Source organism: Diabrotica undecimpunctata, chromosome 3 (genome assembly GCF_040954645.1).
Source record: "Diabrotica undecimpunctata isolate CICGRU chromosome 3, icDiaUnde3, whole genome shotgun sequence".
In the NCBI taxonomy this organism is placed as follows: domain Eukaryota; kingdom Metazoa; phylum Arthropoda; class Insecta; order Coleoptera; family Chrysomelidae; genus Diabrotica; species Diabrotica undecimpunctata.
The window spans coordinates 18,928,429-18,954,509 of NC_092805.1; the positions used below are offsets into that span (position 1 = coordinate 18,928,429).

General features: G+C 32.9%; 2 protein-coding genes across 2 annotated transcripts in view; one reads left to right on the forward strand and one right to left on the reverse strand.

Annotated features, from left to right (window-relative positions):
* LOC140436514 (very long chain fatty acid elongase AAEL008004-like) overlaps positions 1 to 26,081 on the forward strand; it is a 227,647-nt gene that overhangs the window by 28,620 nt on the left and 172,946 nt on the right. The window lies entirely within an intron of this gene.
* Positions 3,893 to 4,312, reverse strand: LOC140435693 (myb/SANT-like DNA-binding domain-containing protein 3). Its single transcript, XM_072524414.1, has one exon. The coding sequence runs from the start codon at positions 4,310 to 4,312 to the stop codon at positions 3,893 to 3,895; it is 420 nt and encodes a 139-aa protein (XP_072380515.1).

Genomic DNA, 26,081 nt, shown 5'->3' on the forward strand with positions numbered 1-26,081 from the left:
AGAATCCCAAGACATGTCAAACGCACAAGCTATTTTGAGACATATACCAATAAATAATTTTTTGAAAGATTTCGATTATCAAAAAACAGTGCGTTTGAAGTATTATCTCAAATAGAAGAACATCTGCAGTTTACTAGTGCAAGGTAAGGCAAATATAAAATTAAATAAGTTTAAAGGGCTTTACACTAAAATTTTTGCTTGATTCAGAAATAAATGTTTAAGTCCCATGAACCAATTTTTAATTTGCCTAAGAGCATATGCCACAGGAGGACATTTATTAAGCCTAAGTGATATCTTTGGACCTTCAAAGTCCTCTGTCTGCAGAATTGTTCAACGGGTTACCCCCTTAATAGCATCACTGAGACCTCGCTACATCAAATTACCAAATAATGTAGAAGAAGTTCGGGAGCAACAAAATAAATGGTATGAAATAAGAGGATTCCCAAGAGTGGTTGGATGCATTGATGGTACTCATATCAAAATAACATCACCTGGTAAGATTGTTTATTTAGAAAGTCACTGAACTACTGCATATAGCTATAATAATGCTGCTATTTTGTTATAGGGGGCAATGACGCAGAAATTTACAGGAACAGAAAAGGCTATTTCAGTATTAACGTTCAAGCGATATGCTCAGCTGAAGGTCTGTTCCAAAATATAACAGCACGATGGCCTGGATCTGCGCATGACCAAACTATTCTAAATAATTCAGTAGTAAAACAAAGATTTATAAGAGGAGATTTTGCAAATGGAGTTTTATTAGGTGAGCATCTTATATTACAAAAGAAACATTAGCCAGTGTGTACAATGGTTATAAAATCACAAAACTAAAAAGCAGGTATTAGATTCAATCTGAAGTAGATAATTTTGTTGTTATTTCTTTTTTATATTTGTCTATCCATTTTATACAGGACTATAGTCAATCTTTTGGTATCCTTTGATATGAGATCCCACTGGTGACATGATCACCAAAATTAATATTGAGTGATGTCTGTCTGAAATTAATTCAATAGCCACACATTGTGCTCACCTAAATGTAACTAATAATCAGTAATAAATTACAATACTTTTAGGGGATGGTGGCTACACATGCACCAACTTCTTGTTAACTCCTCTCAGGGATCCACAAACAAATGCAGAAAGGAGTTATAATGAAGCTCACATAGGAACTAGAGTAAAAGTGGAACATTTGTTTGGTGTTTGGAAGCAGAGATTCCCTATTATAGCATATGGATGCCGTCTAAATTTAAGAAATGTACTAGCAATTATTGTTGCTACAGCTTGTCTACATAATGTAGCAGTCAGGCAAGGCGAACCACAACCTCCAGCCAATGATGATATTGGTGAATACATTGTGATGGATGACAATTACATTGTGCCTGCAGGAAACAGAAATAATAATAATATTAGAAGACATTTTATTGAAAATTATTTTACTCAAGCTTAATTTTAGTTATAATAAAAAATACCAAAAGCTATTTAATTTAATTATACTGTGAATATCATTTGAAGTCTTTGTTATCAATTCTAAAGCTTTACTACACTCCACATATTTTCATTTGTATTTCTCTTCTATGTTTTTATGTACCCATTCCATCCACTAAGTTATCAAAAAAATCTATATTATATTCGGCAAAAAAATTATACAACCATCTTCCTTTACATCTTAAATCTACAAATTCTTTCCTTAAGTTCCATAAATTGACAAAAGCCTATCTATCTGAAAGACATTATTCAGTGGAAGAGTTTCTCAACGAATAATTAAGAAAGTTCAGTTCATTTAGGTACAAGTAATATATATTATATATATATATATATATATATATATATATATATATATATATATATATATATATATATATATATATATTGGGTATCACATGCAGCAGCTTAAACTTATTCGTAAACTAGTTCATAAGGTTTTATTATGCAATTTGCAATATAGTGAAATTTTGCAATGGATTGTGTATTTTATGTTTTATTCTGTGATATTGACGATTTATGTAATTTTAGTAAATTTTAATTGTAATTGTTATTATTCCTTTTTTTTAACATATAAGCTTTGTCCATAAAATGTATATATATATATATATATATATATATATATATATATATATATATATATATATATATATAGTAGTATATATATTTGTAAATGTTTCTGTATACTTCTTTAGCTGTGGTACTGCACCATCAGGTGTCTTTATTTATTCTTAAACTTCTTTCCTGATGTTTTTCCAAGTATTTCAATAGCAGTATTTTTAAGGATAGCACAAGCAACTTATGTTGTTGGTTTACTGTCTCACTAATTATTACCTTGATGTCCTTACATTCATGTATATCTTCTTTTCTTATAGTGAAACTCTATTTGTGATTGGCTTTGTCTCCTTTTAATAAGTTGAGTTTCTTTTGAAAAATGTGTTTCACAGCCATATCTAATGTTGTTGCTTATTCAAGCTTATCATTGCCAGCTTCATTTCTAGTTCCAAAGTCTAGTCCTCCACATATTGCTTCATATCTTGTCTTGTATTTGCCTACATGTGCATTAAAATCATGTATTATAACTTTCTCCTCTTACGGAATATTACTCTCACCCAGCTCTGTTTGAGGAGGGGCATATATACACAACATTAATACATCTTTATCAAGTACAAGTTTCACTGATATTATTCTATCACTCATTCGTACAACTTCTACTAAATCAGCTGTTATATCAACTCTATTCCTAGTATTACTTTTCCCTACATATCACAATTTGTATCCTTCACCTAGTTTGTGTATTATAAACGAATATGTATTGTAAACAAATATAGAATATAAGTAATTATACTTCGCAAAAATCATGTAAATTTTATTACAGTAGATAAATAAAAATAATAATGTAATAATGACTTTTTATTCAGAATATTTACATTTTTTTATTTTACTCTCGAGAGCTTCATTCTCGAGCTGAATTTTTCTTTTCTGTTGCAACAAAATGTCCACCTCTACTTCTTTTTCTTTTAACTGTAGAGCTTGGAGTTTTGCTTGAAAAGCTCTTTCCTCCTTCTTAATTTCCACCCTCTCTTTAATTTCCTCAATCTGGTACTGCAGATACTGGGCCTTTAACTCTACTATTTGTGGTAGATCATCATCATTTGTGTTCCTATATTTTTTTTGGTGTTTTAATTTATTTTTTGGAGTTTGAATCACCTTTAGTACATCTTCATCTTGTGAATCTGGAAAAGGTACAAATATTTAACTAAAGCCTAATGCTCGAAACAATTATGATTGTAAATCTAATGTTAGGATTATACTACAATATTACATGGTAGTATGTAGAATGTGAGTTTATAAAGTGTTAAAATTATTTCGTAAGGAACATGTGAGCATATACAACTTATTTATTAAAAAAATACATTGAATTATGTATGCCCATTTATGTGACTCATATTTGGTTATAAAATAAATGATTTTTTTAACTATCAGCAACTACCATAGTATTGATACTACTAATCATATTTATTGATTTTTGTAACAGGCTATATTTTTTAAAACCTTTTTTTTATGGCAAGGCTAATATATATATATATATATATATATATATATATATATATATGCTTATTTGTTGTTTATTCTTTAATATCTGAAGGTGAAATCCTTCTTTCATTGGATATTATAATTTTGTTTTGAACCCTTAACATTGATACATTTGTAGATCAGTTTACAATGTTACTTACCTTTGCAAATCTTTAACTCTTTGCAGTTTAAAATGGTATTAGCTTTTGGTATAGCAACTGTTGATGTACCACTGTAGGAAGTGCTTTCTGTAGGAGTACACTTGTTTGTTTCATGTTCTGTCTCTAAAAACAAGAAAATTTGAAATAATATGAATTATATTAAATACTGAAGATTACATACCTGTTAGTAGAAAATGATCTTTGTCCCATACAGCTTCATCATCATATGGATTCTCTAAACCCGTAACTGTTTTAAAATTTATAATTTCTAGGACTGTTTCATCAGGTTCATTTTGCGGCTGGAACGGCCCTCCTCCTGTTTTAAATCTATTTATTTTTATATTTGCTGCTGCCTGTCTCTCCAATTGTTTTAAATTGGCCCAATATTTCTTTAGTTGTTCTTTGGATCGAAAGGTATTTAAACCTTTCGAATTAAATTCGAAACTTAATTTCTCCCATGCCGCATCTTTATCTTTGGCAGACACACCGTTAGTTTTTTTGTTTTCAAGAATATCCTTGTATTTGGATACCAAAGATATTAATTCCTCCTTTTCTTGAGAAGAAAAGTTAACTCTTTTGTTGACTTTTTCCATGCTTCCAAACTAATATTTAACTGACTAAAACTATTTCACCGACAACAAAACTACAACTATTAACTTAACTTTTAAAACTATCACTAAATTTTTAACTTATAGTTTATTTTAAACTAACTACAAAATAAAATACCAAAAATAAAAAGAAAGCAGATCACGAGGTCACAATAACAGTAAATAGTAAATATTTAAAATGACATTGAATTAAAGACAGCATCAAAAATGACACAAATGTTCTTCTTTTTTTTCTTTTTTTGTTGTTTCTGTATTAATAACCAGTCAAGAATTTAAGAATTTCTGACAATTTTGCAAAGTTGGTATTTCTGAGACCTTAAGTTTTGTCTTGGTTAAGTTAAGTAAAAACTTGTATGGTGGAACGCAAATTACAGCTAAGAAATTTTTTTGACTAAGCAAAACTTAGGTAAGATTTTACTTAGATCACGTTGGTGGAACCGGACGTAAGTGTTGCTCTCTCTCAAAAATGCAGTGAACAGTGTATTAGTTTCACTGTTTCGCGCGATATTTAATCCCCGGTATATAAAAAAACAATTTTGTAAAACAAACTCGTTTACTTCATAATAGCTGTTGTGTAAAATATTTCCTTGTTATTAAATGTGCTATATGAATCGATTACTGTTTACTTTTCTCTTAAGTAACACTTGATAAAACCAAAAACACATACTGAATTAACCTCTTGAGTTCTGCTAAATTATATCGAAGGAATATATTTTAACAGTTCCATGGTTCTAAAAAATTTGGTACTGTACACTCTGAGGAAAGAAATTGAATAAGCTTTCCCCAAACAATTAGTGAAGATTACGGCAAAGTTTTCACCAATTACTAAGAGTTTTACATACGAACGTAGTGAAAACGGAATAGAGAAGTAACGGGAATACATATTATACACACATGACGAAGAAGAATGGAGAAGTGTCATGTAATCCTGCGGCTGTAACAACTATGGTACTAGCACTATGATTCAGACACAAAAATATTCATACAATTATGTGGTTATTACCAGGATCAAGGTTACATCAAACTTCTGATAAATCTTCTTTGGACGTCTCACAGATCTTTACTTTCTTTTGTCCATCCTGGTTTATAATAAACGTTTCGCCGGCATACATTACCATGGGTCTTATTAGTGTCTCGTAGACTAGCAATTTAGCCGTCCTTGAGATATTTGCTTTCAATATTGAATTTAGTGACCCTACCGCTCTGACTCTCTTCATTAACTTCTGTGTATTTCTTTTCCTTCTATTCCCGTGTTTGTTATGGTTACCCAAGTATTAAAATTCCCTCAATTCTTCAGAATTGTAGACCTCCTCTACTCCTTTTATTTTAATATATTTGCTATCATTTATGTCTTATTTCATTTCCATCTATTGAATTTTTGTTTGGTTTATTGGACTTCAAATATTTGGAAGACTTTTTCTATAAATTTCTTCGTTCTTGCTACTATTATCACATCATCCGCGTATGCTATGCACTGTTCCTTGTTATGGAATATGGTCCTGTTTGTGTGTATAGTTGATCATCTTACGATTTGTTTTAATATTAGGTTGAATAAATTTGTTGCTAGCGTATCCTTGGCACTCTTAAGTAACTTTACCCTTTTTCTAGCGTTCCTAAGTGTCATTCTCACTAGTCCTATAAACTTTTCTGGTATTTCTAATATTCTCATGGCCTCATATAGCATCATCCGGTTTATGGAGTCGTATGCCTCTTTAAATTCGATAAATAATATATGTAAACCTATATGAAACATGAAACATACTTCATGATCAGTGTTGTTCTTCCTGCTCTAGCTCTCTCTGGTATTGTTCGATAATTTATTTTCACATTTTATTAGTATTTTCCTAATAATTTCGGCAAGTATTTTCTAGCCCTTTTTTTATAGATCGTACAAATAGATCAATAGAAAGAAAACTAAATTTATGGTGATCAGTAAAAAGAACATTCAACATATCGACCTGAATATTGAAGCCGAACGTATTGAAAGAGTACACCGATTTAAATATCTGGGGTATACAGTAAATGATAAGTAGGACCCAGACGTAGAGATTAAGATCCGAATTGAAATAGCAAGATCCAAATGCATCACAATGAGAAAGCTCTTAAGCAACCGCCACCTAAGGGTTAACCTCCGATGGCGCGCCACGAAATGCTACGTACTCTCTACGCTACTTTACGGAGTTGAAGGGTGGACGTTAACAGCAGCAACTATAAAGAAGTTAGCGGCTCTATAAATGTGGCTGTATCGACGCACACTGAGAATTCCCTAGTTGGTTTTTTTCTATTTATTCCTTACTGTTCACAATTAACTTCTTATAGTCCATAATAAAAAGGTATTAGTACTGCTTTCGACAATTTGCTAAATATAATTTGAATCTGAACGTATTATCTTGTTTATGTGATTTGATATAAAATCAGTTGATACTTAAATCCACAATTTCCTCATGATATTAGTAAGTTATTACGTTGTTTTTCTTCAGTTCGGAAATATTACTAAACAGAATCAATTCATCATGGCACACCACTTAAATATTTTAAACTTAAATTTAGATTATTCAATAATAAAACCATTCAACAAATTGCCACATATTGTTCTTTCTTGCTGTGACCCTAAGAAGATTCATACTTTTTTGGTTCCAAAGTTCAAATCTCCCGATGTCTTCAAGGTTAGTGTAGTTTTAGTAATTAAGATTTTGCAAGACATCCTAATGCTAAAAAGTCCAATTCTCAGTCGGAAGTTGATGATTAATACTAAAAATTTACATCGGAATTTTGTGTTTTTATGGAACAATTAATGAGAAATATTTAAATTTTTTACTCGGACCACGTATGGCTGAGTGGAGGTTAGTTTTTTAACAAGAAAATATATTTTGAAGGTCTGTGGCTATTAATTCTAAGGACTCACTGCCAATAAACGCCCTATTTTAACCTTTTTGCTTATTTTTAATGTAATAACTGCACCCATGTTTATTTGTGAAGGAATGAAATGTTTAATTTTATAGTTATATATATTTTAAAGAGGTAAAGAATTTCTAAAGAAGTTAATAAATCCAGAGAAACTACAAAGAATAATCCACAGTATTGCAGAAACAAAGAAGGCTTACTTCTAGGTGAAACAACAGAAAAATTACACAGATGGGCGGAATATTTCGAAGATCTATTAAATACAGACCAACAAGAGGAACTTGAGGGAAATGAGAATTGGCAAAAATATGAAGAAGGGACGTGCGAGGAACCAACTTTGAAGTAAGCCAAAGAAATAATAAGAGACCTAAAAAATAACAAAAGTGCAGGAGAAAGTGGTATCCCAACTGAATTTTTAAGAAAGGTGGCGAAGGAAAGGATATTTCACTTATACTAATAATTTGCCTATCTATAAAAAAGGAGACAAAAGGGAGTGCGAAAACTATAGAGTTATAGCACTATTAGAAGTAATCTATAAAATACTTGCAAAAATTATTAGGAAAAGATTAATAAAATATGATAACAAAGTGATTGGAGAATACCAGAGAGGTTTTAGATCAGGAAGAACCACTACTGATCAACTAAGTATGTTAAAATTAATACAAAATAATAGCTACGAACAAAACTTAGGATTACATATGCTATTTATCGATTTTAAACAAGCGTATGACTCCCTAAATCGAAAGATGCTATAATGAGGCCATGAGAACATTAGAAATACCATCATCATCTTGGTGCTACAGCCCTCAGAGGGCCTCGACCTTCTCAAGCTTTCTACGCCATTCTATTCTGTCCCTCGCTTGCATTTTCCAGTTGCCGACTCCGATCTTCTCGGCATCTTGTGTTACCCCGTCCATCCACCTCAGCTTTGGTCTACTCCGTCTTCTCATTCCCACGGGTTGCGCTGTTAGAATCTTACATTAGAAATACCATAAAAGCTTATAAGGCTAGTGAGAATGACGCTCAAGAACACGATGAATAGGGTAACAATGGAAGGAAGCTTTTCAAGACAGTTTACAGTGAATAGAGGTTTAAAATAAGGGGGTCCGCTATCAACTATTTTATTTAACCTAGTATTAGAACAAATCGTAAGAAGATCAAATATGAGCACAAACAGGACTATCTTTAATAACAGGGAACAGTGCATAGCGTACACTAGGATGATGTGGTGATACTAGCGAGAACAAAAAACATTCAGAAAGTTTTCCAGAAATTTGAAGAAGAAGCGAAAAGATATGGATTATTAATAAACCAAACAAAAACGCAATATATAGAAATGAGAGGAGACATAACAAATAATAATAAATATATCAAAATGAAAGGAGCCGAGACTGTCTATAGTTTTGAAAAAGTAACAGTATTTGAGTACTCAGGAGTAACCATAACGAACACGAGAAAAGAAGAAAAAGAGATAGACAAAAGATTAATGAAGGGAAGCAGAGCGATAGGGTCATTAAATTCATTACTGAAAGCAAAAAAATGTATCAAGAACAGCTAAGCTGCGAGTCTACAAGACAGTAATCGGACCCACAGTGATGTATGCCAGTGAAACGTGGATTAAAACGTGGAACCAGCAGGAAGAAAAGAAAGTAGAGATCTGGGAAAGGAAGGTGCTCAGAAAAATCTTCGGAGGATTAAAGACGACAGAGAATGTTTTGAAAAGACGAACGAATAAATAAATAATGAGGATGTAAGGAAAACCAGCAATTACGGCAAAAATACGAGCCTAAAGAGCTAGATGGCTTGTTCATAATATACGAATGCCAGAGAATCGAAATAATAAAACAATACTGAAAGGGGGAGAAATGGGGAAAAAAGAAGAGGACGTCCAAAGAAGAAATGGTTGGAAGCAGTAAAGCAAGACTTGTCAGAAATAGGTGTGAGAAATTGGAGAGAGAAATCAAGGGACCCGAAAAAATGGAGGGAAATAACCAAGTTTTTAGAAGCTAGGGTCCTACAAGGCCTGTAGCACTGTTATGTTATATATATATATATATATATATATATATATATATATATATATATATATATATATATATATATATATATATATATATATATATATGTATATATATAATATCTGCTTTTGATATTAAATTGGCTTAGTGTATTAATTTACTTGTGCCATACTGTTAAATTTACAATTAACATCTTTGTAATATCATAGTTTTGATATAATACAGCGGTTTCCAAAATTTAGTTTGCGGAAATCTCTACTTCAACAAGAAATTGGGGAGGGTGACGCATATATGTAACATGTTATACTAATTGTACGAGGTGTGAATCAAATACGCCGTTTACTAATAAGAAAATCGAAATAATATCCGTTTACATTTTAATATCTCTCCATATATATATTTAATGGGTAATATGCGGTTCTTTACAGTGAGCCAGCTATAACAACAGATATATTCACGATATATTTTAGCAAATTAAAATTCTTAATACTTTAGATTTGTCAGTGGCGTTCCATGACGACAACTTAAAAGTATTGTCTACATCGAAAATTGAATTTGTTTGAGAAATTTATTTAAAAAAAAAATGAAAATAGGTAGATAAAAACATTATTTTAAATAATTTATTTAGATAATTAATTAGATGGTTCAGAATAGAAGTGAACCAAATCTACATTTGAGCTACAGAGGTTTAAAGTTAAAGTTTCATAACAAAATTACCCGTTAACATTTTTAAAAGTATTTATTTAATTTAAGAAAGTCAAGGAGTATCTTAGACATTTACATTGCTTTTATTGATGTAATAACTACAAAAAATGTAAAAAGTGGACTTGGTTCAAATGTATTTTGAAGAATTTTAGGAAGATAATGAACCAACTCCAAGTATTGTTAATACACTTTATTTTTACATCTACTTAGAGATCATATTAGAAATATTAAAATACAATATCATCCGTCGGTATTATTTCCTTCAGTCGCTTTGCTGTCCTGGGTTTGCGAGTTGGCTGATTCCCTGGAAGGTTTTTGAAGTATCCATGGTGAATAGTGGGTATGTAAGGCAGCAGAGACAATATCTCCTCCTTCTTTTTTAAATTCATTTTTGGAGCCGATTCGCCAAAAGCGGCAAGAAAGTCGATTGTCAACTAAAAATCAAATCTGTCGAATAACTTTTAGAATAGTTGGTGTATTTATCCATGAAAGGGATACTTAATATAACAAAATTAAACATTCTGTGTATTGACAGCGACAATCGAAATTTGGCGGCGAAGTAAAGTGGGAAATATGTTCCCACATTAAGGATAAAAGGTATTATGGTTAGTTTTTGAATGTCCTAAAGGACCTAGGACCTAGATACTTTAAATCATATATATATATATATATATATATATATATATATATATATATATATATATATATATATATATATTGATACGATTGGGGTTTATAGAAAATAATTTATAAGTTATATACTACATAATATTAGATATAAAAAAGTATTTGATTATTTTAAATAAGTTATATACTAGAGAATTTTATAAAAATATATTTATGTGAGGGCATTTTAAGAAATTAGCATATAATAATTGTAAAAAGTTGTATTTTAGTAATTATAATGTGGTAGATATATGTAAGTGAGCCATGTGACTAGGCAACCAACTATACAGTGAGTGATAGACAGATATTTATACTCTGAAGTGACGTTTAAGAATATTTACGAATATAAAGTGGGGTTATAATAATATATTGTTTGAAATGTGTATTTTATTAAATTAGAGTGTTAGTTACTAATTTGAATGTTTATTCTGATCTGAAAAGCCTAAATGTCAACAAAATTATCAATGGAACATTAACGAATTCTCCAGAGTGCAGAATTTGACCTGTGTTTATGTTGGAACATTCTGGAATAATGATTATGGCGGTGGATCGAACAGATATTTTTTTCGAGAACATCTATATAGAAGTTAATAGAACGAATGGAACATGATCTCTTACCAGATGGTTCTGGAATATCCAAAAGGATATAAATACCCGTGATTTGGATTCAAGATGGCAGTTTTTAGTCAGAAGTCAAGCAGTTTATTATGAAAGTTAGTAGATTGTTCACAGTTTTAGTAATTCAGTCAGGCAGTTTAATAAGAAATATGAAAGTTAGTTGGAGATAGTCCAATTGTTTAATATAGTGAGTTAAATGAAGATTAAAAATTATGCATATATTTAATGCACATTTATAATTATACACAAATAATTATTGAAGATTATAAAAGTATATTAGAAGAATATTGGATGGACATTGGAAGGAATTAAAATTATATTATGATTGGAGATTAGTATAAATCAACTTATAATAATTGGATATTGGTATATTGAAAAGAAGAATAAATATAAATGGTATTTGCTGGTTTGTTTGGTGGTATATAAATGCTGGTGAAGAAAAATATATCTTAAATTGGTAGAAGCTGATAATTGGAAAAAGAAATTTCACAAAAACAAGGATAACCGAAGTACGAAGACATGCAGTGGTGATTAGTATATATATAGTGGAAAACAGTTCATTTAGGCATTCAGTGAAAGAAAGGTACAAAATTTTGTTAATATAATTTAGTTAGTGTTATAACAATTTCAATTTTGAAGATAGTTTGTTTAAATTTAACATTGTCTATAGAATTTAATTAGTTTTATAAGAACATCAATTTAAAGATAGTTTATTTTAAATTTACATTGGCTAGGTTAGATATATATGTGTGTTTCATAATAGTTATAATAAAGATAATTTAAAAAAGTACTTACAAACTAATTCTTTGAGAACCGCGATAAAAACCCTATATTATTAAAAATACTCATTGCTCATCATTCAAACAAAAAACACATCATAACAATATATATATATATATATATATATATATATATATATATATATATATATATATATATATATATAACCTATAAAACCTCTGATTTGATCTATTTTGAACCTAAAAAACAGTTTTTAGGGTTTTTGAAGGTGGCGCACCTGACGGAAAAATCTGGAAAAAAATCAGAAATATAGTTTTTGATTAAATACACAAAATAGAAAAAAAAATAGACATACAGCTATCTCCAAATAAAAGTTATACACTTTTTTTGAAAAAAAAAATATCATTTTTAGATTATTTACAATCAACCCATGGGTCTATATAAAATACATCAAGTTTTGTAAAATCATCAAATGCGAGCAAATTTTTTGAAATGTTAAATAGAATATAATAAAATAATAAAATTTTTAAATAATCAAAATCTTGAAACAATAAACAAAGATCCAACGATATAGCAATAGTAGTGTTACCTTTGTCTGCTTTTGTATCACTTATATAAAAAAAACTAAGTTAATAATATTACAGAATTATATTTATTTAATCATTTATTTATTTTTTAATTTATTTATGTTATGGTAACATAGCAACTTGAATTATAATTTTTTTCAAACCTCATTGTACTTTAATCAAATTATGATAACATGTTTTATTAAACAATTACACGTCTTCATTAGAATTTTAGATAAATTTTCATTTAAACTAATTATTCACTTGTACTAATTATACGAACTGCATAATTTTTATACAAATTATTCGAAATTACTTAAAATGAACATTTAATGAGTTTCGAATTATAAAATAAAAAGTCACTCGTACATTAGACGTCAAAACATATCAGGTAACTACAACATTATTGATTGTAGTTTACGACTGTACACAGTTTATTGGTATGTTCTAAGATACTCATTATGAGAACATCGTTGTCACAAGCGAAATTGGACTGAAATTTGCATGTACAAGAAAACCAAGGTTACTATTGTTTAGCTATTTAGAAACTTCCCGTGTTTTAGTTAATTGTTAACAAGAGTTGTAAAGTTAACGTTATCAACTACATAAAATTTGGTTTTCCTCGTGTAAATATTCATCATCACCATCATCCAGCTCTCTGCGTCCAAAGTTCTGTCAGTTTCGTCAATCTTGACTTTCCTGCATCCAGTTCCTGATTCAATACGTCTTCGGTTTAAATAGTGCCACTTACAAAATACTTCTACGTGAAGCCCCGATAATAAAACGGTAGAATGATATTGACTTCTTTTTTTCTTTAATTGCCGACTCCTTTATGAAGATTGGCTATCATTACGGCCATCTTCACCTTTGATACTGCTGCTCTGAATAGCTCAACAGAGTTACAGTATCATTGTCTCAGTTTATTTAGCCAGGTTATACGTCGTCTTCCTATATTTCTTCCACTCAGTATGACCAACGTTGGTAGATGATCTTCTCAGAAATCTGTCCACAGAAGGCTTCTATTATCTAGGATATGCTGACGATATAGCAATCGTTGTCAGGGGAGGTTTGCCCAGGTGGTGTCTGAGAGAATGCATGCAGTCCTAAATATAGTTGACGACTGATGTAAACAACAGAGACTGGTAGACAATGCTCAGAAAACACAAATTGTCAACTTCACCAAAAAAACAGCACTACAAGGCCTAATACCACCGATGCTGAAAGGCACAGAGATTTCATTTGCCAAAGAAAGAAAATACCTTGGGGTGTACTTTGATCATAGGCTTACATGGAATACTCAAATTCTGAAAACCACACAGAAAGCCACTATATCCCTGGGCAGATGTAGAAGAATGTATGGTAAGAATTGGGGACTTAACCCCAAAATGACTAGGGTTATACACGAAGGTTATTAGACCAATGATAACCTATGGCTCGGTGACGTGATGGACAAAGATGCAGCAAGTGGGAGCAATAAGGCTAGTGTGCCTGTGTATTACGAGGCCATTAAAACAACTTATACAACAACGTTGGAAGTCCTGCTGAATCTACCACCACTTCATATCTTTATACAGGGCGAAGCCAGATTAATGATGCACAGATTAATCCATATTCAGCAACATATAAGCCAGAAGCATGGTGCTAACAACAGAAAGCTAATCGAGGAGCTAAAAGCCAATATTGTGATGGGGCAACCTATCGATGCAACAGCTACGAGATATAGCTTTAACAATAAGTTCACAATTAATATTAGGCAGGGAAGACTGAAACGAAGCTATACAAGCTGCTACTACCTGTTACACGGATGGCTCAAAAACATCGGAGGGTGTGGGAGCCGGCATAGTAGGGACAAATCAAAGGATACATTTTCCGGTAAGTCTATCTAATGATGTGACAGTTTTCCAGGCGGAAATAACGGCAATCCATCACTGCGTGGAAGAAATAGAAAGGCAGAAAAGAATGTTCCGGTAAGTTGCCGTCTTTACAGATAGTCAGGCAGTGCTTAAGGCACTCAATTCTGTAGAAGGCAATTCTAAGCTAGTATGGGATTGTGTGTGCCCTAAATAAACTAGGAGACTAGGAGAAAAAGCAGATAACATGACCAAACAATGCTATTATTGATTGGACTGGAACCCTTCTGCGGCGTTACAAAGACAGTAACAAGAACGGCTACAAGCAAGGTAGCTTACAAATCTCTGGAATGGTGGAGGAATTCACCAGGACAAAGACAGGCGAAACAGTTCATTACAGAACATTAGCCAACATTTACAGCAGACCTAATAAGCAAAGACAGGAAAACAGTCAAAGCCATAGTAGGTCTTCTAACATTGCACTGTAAGCTGAATAGACACGTGAAGCTGATGCGATTATCAGATGATGAGCTGATAGGAGAAGAAAATCCACCGATAAATAGCTACATGGAAGGTACAGTCTCGAAGCTATTAAACTTTTTAAAAAGGGTCAGGCTAGATAATTTTAATTTATTTTATCTGTTCAGAATTCTTTCCTAGGTAACGCTAGAATTATAAATCTAAACCAACATAAAACTTTAAATTATTTTGTATTAAATTCTACCTTAATAATATGAGTGGTAGTTCAGATTTCTTTCCTAGATGGCGTCGTTAATTTACTGGACAAACGGTGTGACTTGTTATCATAGCCTTTTATATACATAGATAGATTATATTTTAGTCCTACTACCTCTCCTCCTATATCTCCTTAATTTTCCTTACTCTTTTTCATGATAGTTAGCGTTAGTTTTGCTAGATTTGCCAGTTGTTTTCCTTTCCTTTCTACAGCTTTTTTGGCTAGTGGCGATTGCTTGTAATTGGCCTAATTGTTACGTTCTAACCAGCCGATTTTTCTTATTTTAATTGTTGTGACTGCATGTATCTACTTAGGATATTCCAGACTGTTTTTTTAGAAGCAAACACATTTTATATATTTATTTTAACTGGTAGTTTAATGGTTTTGTTTATTAAACGATAACTCACGAAAATACCGATGACAAAAATTGTCGAATATTTATATTATTTTATTATATTCGTATACATTAGTTTATATTTACTGTATAAACAATTTTGGTTGTATTACTATATTAAATGACTAACAACTGCTTATTGATTGCTTTGTTTTTGATGTTTAATTTTGATATTAGAGGATATTGCTAAACAAAATTGTAATAAGCTTTTATCTCATCTCCAAATTAACATATTGTGGATATGAAGATTTTTGTTTCGGCAATTAAACATTCTTGTTATTTTGCTGTAACATAAATACTAAATTGACTAATAGTTCGGTATTAGTTCTAGTTAATTTGAGTGAAATAGAAACTAAGCTACGATTTTTCCAGTGTTCTTAAACAATAAGCTAATATCTTTTTTTTTTTAGTTTGAAAACTGATAAAATCATTATTATAGCCCGATCACATGGCATGCACAATACGATAATTTATTTGAAACGGAAAAATTTTCGATTAAAATATTTTTATCCTATAGAGCCCTAGTCAGTTTGTGCCAACGGTGAATAGCACAGGCCTACATTTTTTTTGCATGAAAAAGTGTTTTAAGTTTAATATGTGTCCTATAGTAAATGGGATGTACTGATCACGAATGTACTTAGTTTTTTTCCAGCACCTCAGGTTTTCACTAAAAGTGTGTTTGAAATTTTTCATAGAAACTGCCAAAAATAATGAGAAAATAATTATTGAAACTTTATTTAATACAAAACTACACTGCAAAATTAACTTGTTCTTCAAGATACAGTTAGACAGTATTTGGTTTTTTTTCAATAAAACCGTTCTGTTTTTCGTCTCTCTTGGTAACGTCTCTCCATCTCCTTTTTATCTTGATGGAACCTCTAGCCCTGCTACTCGCTGACAGCTCCAAGATTTTCGGGAAAATGGTCAACGTGGGAATTCAGAAAATGAAGTTTGACGCTCATATTGCATCTCAATTTTCGACCATGTTGGCTACAATTTCTTTATAGTTTGGAGACTTGTTGTTTCCAAGGAAACTGTCTATGACTCCTACGAAAGAACTCCATTCTTCAGATTCATTCTGGGTCATTGTATTCTGGGACAATCTGTCCGATTTTAAGGTTCGAATTTGAGGGCCTACAAAAATTCCTTCTTTAAGTTTAGCTTCAGAAAGTGCAGGAAATTTTTCGCACAGATATTTAAAGCAGTCACATGTTTATCTAAAGCTTTGACAAAATTCTTCATCAATCCTAATTTTATGTGAAGAGGAAGCAAAAGAACTAATTTTTGGTCCACTAGTGTACCAAGCTGCACACTTTTTTTGTCCCGGTACAAGTCTTTCTCTGAGTGGCCACTATTTCTTAACGTAATGTAAATTTCGTGCTCGACTATCCGACTCGCACAAAAAACATGGATACTTTGTGAAATCAGACTGCTCCAGAATCTCAAAATACAAACATTAGTAAATTAAACAAAATTTGGTTAATTTACTAATGTTTGTATTTTGAGAACGATTTCCGAAGTGGAAATTGAAACGTCAATAAACGTACTTTAACCAGGAAGCGACAGTCCTTTGAAGTTACGTGGCCAAGCCGCCAATGACAGCTAACAACCAGAAAATTAATAGTCAGTGGGCATATCACACAATATAAATTCTTAAGAGCGTAGGCGCAAAATTTCGGGCCAATGTTTTTTAAATGCATTCATTTTTTTCGAATCCTGAAAAAACTAATAAGTATTTTTGAAAAATTTAAACGCAGAAGGAAAGACTACATTATTACTGAGGGCCGAAAGTCCCTGAAAACTTATATATTGTTTATTTTAATAAGTTACAGGGGTGAAAAAAAAAAAAGAGAAAATTTAGTGTGATTTTTAATTTCAAATATCTCATTCAAAAAAACTTTTTGTTTATTCTAAGGGACTTTCGGCCCTCGGTAATAATGTAATCTTTCATTCTGTGTTTAAATTTTTCAAAAATATTTGTTAACTTTTAACTATAAGCTATAACTATAAACTTATATATTTAACTATAACTATAAACTATAACTATAAACTTTTAACTATAAATAAATTATATAAATGGTCAAATGCACTTGTTGTGTCGAGTATTTACCATAGACGCCTACGGACTATCGAAAACAACCAGAATTAAAGAATAAGCAAGTGTTTTTGACAGTTAAACAACCAGAATCGGGCATGCGTATACAAAAATGGTACACGCTTTTGGACCGTTCTGTCGCTTCTCTGTGTGTTCGGTTATTCTCTGCTTTAACCTTTAATTGTGGCTTATTCCCATTTAAATAGTAATTATTTCGTAAAATTATTTGTTTCTCTCCTGGCGTTCCTGTTTTCGTGCAGATTCGGACAATGCATTAAGTACTCTCATTAAGTACCCTTATTAAGAACCTTGATTCATTCTTTGTTCTTTAAAGAAAATAACTAATATACATACAGATCGTTTAAATAATAAACTGAGAAAGTTGTCCGCCCATTGCACCTTCAAAAATCCCAACTTAAATTACCGAAGACAAAAATTATCGAGACCCACTTTTCATGCTCTTTTAAGAATGTTATCAAGTACGAGGTCACCAGATGGAAAATGGAGAGGTCAATGGTACTACTCAGACTGTGAAGCAACTGGGACCGTACATTTTTTGTCGAGTGATTCCTTTTGCAATTTTAAGCCGAATCTGGGTTGGTATTTAATTGATACAAATTTATGGTGCAGTGAATGCACTTGCAACGATTTGCGGTACAAATTCTTTTATTTATATTAATTTATAAATGGAATATTGTTTGCAATTTATATCAGTTTAATTGTTTAATGCAAATAAATGTATCTGTGTATAATGCATACTATTAAATAAAATAATTTTTAACCCTAGGACAGTCTAAACATTCCTGAGAACTTCATTAAAGTGCATTTTTTACAATCAAATAAATTGTAAACTTGCTACCAATTCTCTATTAGTATAATTTATGTTAGTTACCACTTAGACACAACCAAACTTATATGGAATCATCTGACATTTATTATTATTTATTATTATAAGCGAATTTAAAAAAACAAAACCTTCTCGGGAGAGCCTGGAACTCCTAGAGAGCGCGTCCCCAGGTGGCGGATAGGGGAAAGCCCTCAATAGCATCAACTGGCGGGTAGGTGGGAAATAAAATACCATCCGCGGACCAACAGGTAGGGCAGACGATACTCTTAAGCTGCAGTGAAAGCAAACCGTCTAGGAGAAGGAAAGCTCCAAAATCAAACCCTGGTCCTACAAGTTGGGGGTTGGGGCATCGGGTTAACCACTCGATACTCGTCAAAAATGGTAAAGGTTAAAAACTCCAAAATCCAGCCTCGGATTACATCAAAACGACACAACTCAGATGGTACGGACACGTAAGGAGAATGCCGGAGAATAGAATACCAAGACAATGTTTTGAATGGCAACCAAGAGGTAGGCGGAGACCAGGAAGGCCTAGAAGAAGTTGGAGAGAAGGAGTTGATAAAGAAATCAGAGAAAGAGAACTGGAGGACGATCTATGGAACGATAGAATGAGATGGAGATTGGAAATCGGAAGACGTCGAAGAACGTTGTATATATATATATATATATATATATATATATATATATATATATATATAATACATAAAAAATAAAGAAACTCACATATTCTTAAATATTAAAATTCAAATTATTTGTTAAGTCAATAGCATACAAAATTTCAATGTACAAGGAATGATGTTTAAATTGTTTTTATCTATTTATGTTTTTTTTAGTAGTCGGTGTTACTAACCCTAGGCCTTATGCAAGCTCCATTTCGCGTGGGCATGCTCCAAAACAAATTGTCAAAATTTTATTGTGGTAGGTTGCTTCCTTTCTTTAAGAGCAGCTTATACTATGTAGGGTGTTTTGTGGATTATCCCGGCGAGCGTATAATTCTTTTTTTAAGCATATCTCACAATTGCTCTATAGGGTTAAGGTCTGGTGACCAAGCAGGCCACTACGGAATACTGACATTTTCTGATAGATATTTTAAGGTCGGGTGAGCAAATAGGCCAGTACAGAATGGTGATATTTTCATGCATGAAAATTAAATTTTTTCCCACTACACTTTTTCAGTATAACTACAAGTCCTAGAATCAAATCAACATACCTGAAAGTTAGTAAAGTTGGTTGAATAGAAATTAAAAGAGTTTTGTTATCGACCTTATTACTTCCCCAGAACATTACACTTCCTACTTTATATCTGTTAACAGATCTGGCTGTTTCCAATCTTGCTTGTCTTTCTCGCCCTTTAAGTTCACGAATTCATCGGTCATATGATTTTACACCTTTTTTACAATCCTGGTTTCGTCTGAAAATAGCACATTTTGCCAATTGCCAAATGTTCCAGTTTTGGTATTGCAGACACCAATTTAAGCAATCAATCTTGTGCTGCCTGGTTAACTCGGGAACATGTAACTGTCTACTGATGTGTAGTCCTTGGGCATGAAGTCTTCTTCTTGCGGGTGAGAAATTATTGGGTCTCTTCTAGCTACTTGGATAATAAAACGATCGTGGCAAGCCGTTAGGGGGACCTAATGATATTCCTGATATTCCTTAATGAAGACATTTGCTTTATTTTTGGTACGTTTGCTCTCACTTATTTTCTGCCAAGTTTCTTTGCGGTTCCTTTTGCTACTTGATTTGTATCCTTAAATCTTCGTTCTAGTGTTGACTTGGGAACATTAAACGTTTTCGCAGCACTCAGAAAACCATGAGTATAAACAGACTCCAGGGCTCTAGCCATCGACTCTTCGGACCACGAATTGCGGTTAGATTTCCTTTTATAATTGGAAGGCATCTGGAAATAAATGAAATCATATATAAAAGAGATATGTAGGTAAAACGGGATATCTCGTTTTACCTTTACATGGGAATCCCGTTTTACCTACACTCTACAGCCACACTTTTAAATTTAGCGCGTAAGGACTGTGTGACACTGGCAGCAAAAGTTCATGCATGAAATCTAACCTAACCTTATCGAGTTCGCGTAAACACAGCCGCGACTGAATACCATGCGTTTTGCATATGCTAGGAACTCGTTAGGTTATCATAAATATCAGCTCGACCCTTTACATAAATCATAAAAAAAATAATACTTACGTTTTACTTGCAAAATTGCACCGACGACAACACACATCAACAATAACCGGTATGCGTCACACTTAGCCGTAGGAAAACTAAACTAACGACGTTGCCGTGTTGTCCAAAATAGCATTTCCCGTTTTACCTACATATCCCGTCTTAGGCCCACCTCCCCTATAGTGTCTGAGACTGTTTTGCCTTTAGATTAATAAGAACAATGGCAAATTATTTTAGCGTTTTTTAAATGGACTTTATCATCAATTAAAACAAACCACAAGTTATGGTTTGTGTATAATATAAATATGCCACTGATTTTTTATTTCCAAAATTACTTATTTGTATTCAGCATATGTTTATTTTTACATCAAAACAAAATTAAATCCATTCATTTGTCGGGGATTTTTTGTACAAACATACAGCTAATTATATCCGAATATTACTAATTCTTTTTCAAGGATGGCATTAAAAATGTTTTTATTGGTAAATGTGAAGCTAGCTACTTACGAGTTATGACTGAATTTAACATCATCGTATAATTACCGTTACAATATACGGTCAGCAGAAGGTTACTTTTTTTTATAAAAAATGATTAACAAAAGCACCCGGAAGAATTTAAATGTTATAAATTCCGTTAAAGATGTCTACATTTGGTCATTTAGTTATTGTAGATTGACATAGACATTTATATAGTTTATATAGTGTCGTAGTCATTATTCTGAATATCGTATCATTTATGCTTTGAGATTGTTAAGTAAAGTTTGGTTTGGGAGACCGTCCAAATCGAATAATTAGAAACCAAATTGACTACGTTTTAATAAACAGAAGATTTCGTAACGCTATCAAAAGAATCGCAGCATATCCAGGTGCTGATATTGCATCCGATCATAATCCGCTAATAGCAGATTTGAGGTTAAAACTAGCAAAAACTAAGAGAACACATACAAACACCAGCACGCATATAAATACAAGAGAACTGATGAGAGACGAAAATCTGAAGAAGAGTTATGCAAATCAAATTAATGGAAGAATGCGAATAATAGAACAAAATGATGATATCGAAGAGATGGTCAATGATATTAAAGGAACGATTCTGGCAGTAAACAGGGAAGTTAAAACACATATCAGAAAGAGAAAGCATAACGAATGGATGACGGACGAAATTATGGATCTAATGGAAAAGCGAAGGCAACATAAACAACAACGTAATCAAGACAAATACAAACAGATACACAAAGAAATTCGCAAGAAAATTAAGAAAGCAAAATAACGTTGGATGGTGGAAAGGTGCAACGAAATAGAACAATTGCAGGAAAAAGGAGATAGTTTTGGACTACATAAGAAGATCAAAGAAATATCGAATATACACAAAAGCCACCACAGAACAAGAATACGCAACGACAGAAACGAATACATAGAGTCAGAAGAGGAGATAACAATGGCGTGGAAAGAATACGCAGAAAGACTTTTTAATGACGAAAGACCAACACAACCAAGGCGCAAACTTCCTTCCGAAAACTTATCAGGGCCATCAATAATGCGCATTGAAATAGAATATGCAGTTAGAACCACAAAGATGCATAAAGCAACAGGTCCAGATGAAATTAATATAGAAGCAATAAAACTACTAGACGAGGAGAATATCGAAATCTTGGTAAAGCTGTTCAATAGAATTTATGATACTGGTTACATTCCGCGAGAATGGCTGCAGTCATCCTTTGTGATGATCCCAAAAACAGCTAATGCCACAAAATGCAATGAACACCGCTTAATCAGTTTAATGATTCACTTGCTAAAACTCTTCCTTAGGATATTACACTCAAGAATGTACAAGATACTAGAAGAATTTAGCGGGTCAACACAATTCGGTTTTAAGGGAGGACTAGGAACAAGAGAGGCAATTTTATGTTTGAACACCTTAATACAAAACTGTTTAGATCAACGAAAAGATGTCTACCTCACCTTCATCGACTACGAGAATGCATTTGACAATGTTAAACATGATATCATGATGGAACTACTACATAGGGCCAACATTGACCAGAAGAAGATCAGAATTATTCAGAATCTATACTGGAACCAAATGGCAAAGGTGAGGATTGATCAAGACCAATATACGGATGAATTTGAAATCCGGAAAGGTGTCCGCCAAGGCTGCATACTCTCTCCGATGCTTTTTAATTTATATGTTGAAAATATATTTGCGGAAGCATTAGAAAACACGAAATTAGGCATTAAGGTGAACGGCATACCAATTAGCAACCTACGCTATGCGAACGACACAGTGATTATAACTGATAATTTGGAAGATCAGCAGTTATTACTTGATAGGGTGAATAGCACAGGTAAAAAATATGGCCTCAAAATCAACATTTTTAAAACGAAATATATGGTCATTAGCAGAAATCCTCCAGAAAACCCGATAATATGCATAGGTGACGATCGCATAAAACGCGTGAAAACTTTTAAATACCTTGGCACCACAATCAATGACCAATCGGATCCACAACAAGAGATAAAAACCCGAATACAAATGGCAAGACAAGCTTTTGTGAAATTCAGACCGCTCCTATGTAATCAAAAGCTAAATTTCGAAATACGCTACAGAATGGTCAAGTGCTACATATGGTCCATCTTGCTTTATGGCAAGGAAACGTGGACTTTGAAAAAAACATCTATCAACAAACTTGAAGCATTTGAAATGTGGTCATTGAGAAGAATGATGCGCATACCTTGGGTGGATAGAGTTCGAAACGATGACGTCCTGAAGAGAGCCGGCGTGGAAAGAGAACTCTTTGAATTAATTAAAAAACGCAAGATTGGTTACCTTGAAAATATGAAATACCACAGTTAATCCTACAAGGGAAGATCGAAGGTAGGAGAGGAGCCGGCCGCAAACAATTATCCTGGTTAAGGAATATTAAAGAATGGACAGGAATACACAATACAGGCGAGCTATGTCACGCCGCCAAGAACATAATTCTAGTAATGAGATAGTCGCCTACGCACTTTGGTGTATGGCATGTTAAGAAGAAGATGGTGTGAATTGAAAAATGGAAATCTGTTACTAACGATGGTTTAACGACACGCAACCAGAGAAACGATTCAGAGTTTTGATGACAAAATAATAAGCAGTAGCTCTGAAATCACATCTCTAACTATTCAAATAAAATATAAACATGTGTAATGTTTTGTATGGCTCTTTTATTTATTACTAATTCACAATCGGTAAAACTCTGAACGTGTTACAAAAACTGTTATTTTGTTTGTTACAGAGAAGAATTAGAGTTTGTTAATACTTTAATAAATAAAATTACCAACAATTTATGTAAAGTTGTAAAATGTTTTTGATGTATCATCTGTAAAACATTCACTAAGCCCTATTCTATTCAATCTAGTCATGGATGCAGTCATAAACAGCGTCAATGAAATTAAAATTCTCTGTTACTCAGATGATGCAATATTGATAGCCCAAGATAAAGATAGTCTGCAAAGACTGGTCCACAGATTTAACACAAGGTCAAAAGAATTATACATGCTGATTTAAAATCAGAAAACTAAAACAGTACTAATCAATCATGATGATTTCCAACCTTCGATAGAAGATGGAACTTAAAGAAGCCAAAACACAGAGTGTGCTGGAGACAGCAAATATGAGAATACTCAGAATAATTACAGGAGATACAATCTTCCATAGTGGCAGTGGAAATAGAATGTAAATTGCAACAGATGTTAATCATAAATGTCACAACTTTTGCTAAAAAGTTTACACAAAATTTTCCTATCCATCAAATTTCAAAACAGTGCTGTGCAAATTACGGCCAGTCTTGACTACTGAAACGGTTCAAAATTCTGGAACAAATTCAAAATACTAACCGGACAAAAGTGTGAAAGGAGAGTAGCAGACCTACTCTACTATCCTCCAATGCACATTGGACCTCATCGTCACGCGATGGTGGCTCCTGTGCTAGAGCACCGTCAGGCAGATCTGAAACTTAGGTGAAAACACATCTCCTGGCCCTGATGGCATTCACAGAAGATGCCTCAAAAAACTCCCAGAGTGTATTATCTCGCTGCTCAGAAATATAATTAATGTATGCCTCTTGTTGAACTACTTTCGTACTTCTTGGAAGGTAGCGAACACAGTCACGATTAACAAACCAGGGAAACCACTAAGCAGCACTGAATCCTACAGAATCTCTACTCAGTATATTAGGTAAAGTCGACGACGAGAGGATTCTAAATCTCGTAGAATTACTAGATGCACATTTTGTCATCCCAAACTTCCAATTTGGATTTAGATCTGAACACTCCTCACAAAATGCATTGATTGAGGCAGCAACCTTTATATCAAAAGCCCTCAAAAAAACAAATAGGTACGTCTTAGGCATCTTCCTCGATGTCCAGAAGGCCTTTGATCAGGCTTGGCACACAGGCCTGATCGAAAAGCTCCACCTTGCTTCGTAAAAATAATTTATTCTTATCTCTCCAATCGGACAATCCGTGCCAAAGTCGCTAACACGCTATCAATACCATTCTCCATTCACACAAACTGGAGTCCGCCAGGGCTTAATTTTAGTAACAATATTATACTCAGTCTACAATAGTGACAAGGTGCTATGTTTTTTCGACTTTATTTTATGGAATGGAATCTTGGACCTTGAATGCGACATCAATGAAAAAACTGGAATCATTTGAGCTGTGGGTGTACAGAAGAATTCTGAAAATATCATGGACAGAACACGTCACAAACAAAGAGGTTCTGGGAAGGATGAACAAAGAAATGGAAATTTTAAATTCAATAAAAACAAGAAAATTAGAATATCTTGGACATATTACACGTGGAGAGAAATACACCTTGCTCCAACTGATTATGCAGGGAAAGATCCAAGGAAAGAGAAGCATAGGGAGGCGTAGAATGTCATGGCTGCGCAACCTGAGAGAGTGGTACGGATGTACATCAAATGAACTTTTCAGAGCAGCCGTCTCAAAAGTCCGAATAGCTATGATGATTGCCGACCTCCGCCGCGGAGATGGCACTTGAAGAAGAAAGAAGACTTCTGTGTTTGATAGAGCAAAGATCTAGTTGAACAGGATTGTCAGGTGGTGCAACAAATGGAGAGTCACACGCAATCTCTCCAAAACTCAACTAATTTTATTCAAATCCCCTCACAGCCATCTCGATTTCAGAAAGTCGGGGTCCTACTTGGGATTTAATTTTAGCAGGACTCTCAACTGGGACATCAAAAACACCCTAGACAGGGTAAGAAGAAGAGCTAGACTCTTGGATGCGCTGTCTGGAAAACTCGAAAATACATCTACTAGAAGTATCTTGCACACCTACAAGATTTTCATCAGGCCTATCGTCGAATACAAGGCGTGTATCTACGCGTCACTAAATCCTCGATAAAACAAATGCCATCGTGGCAACAG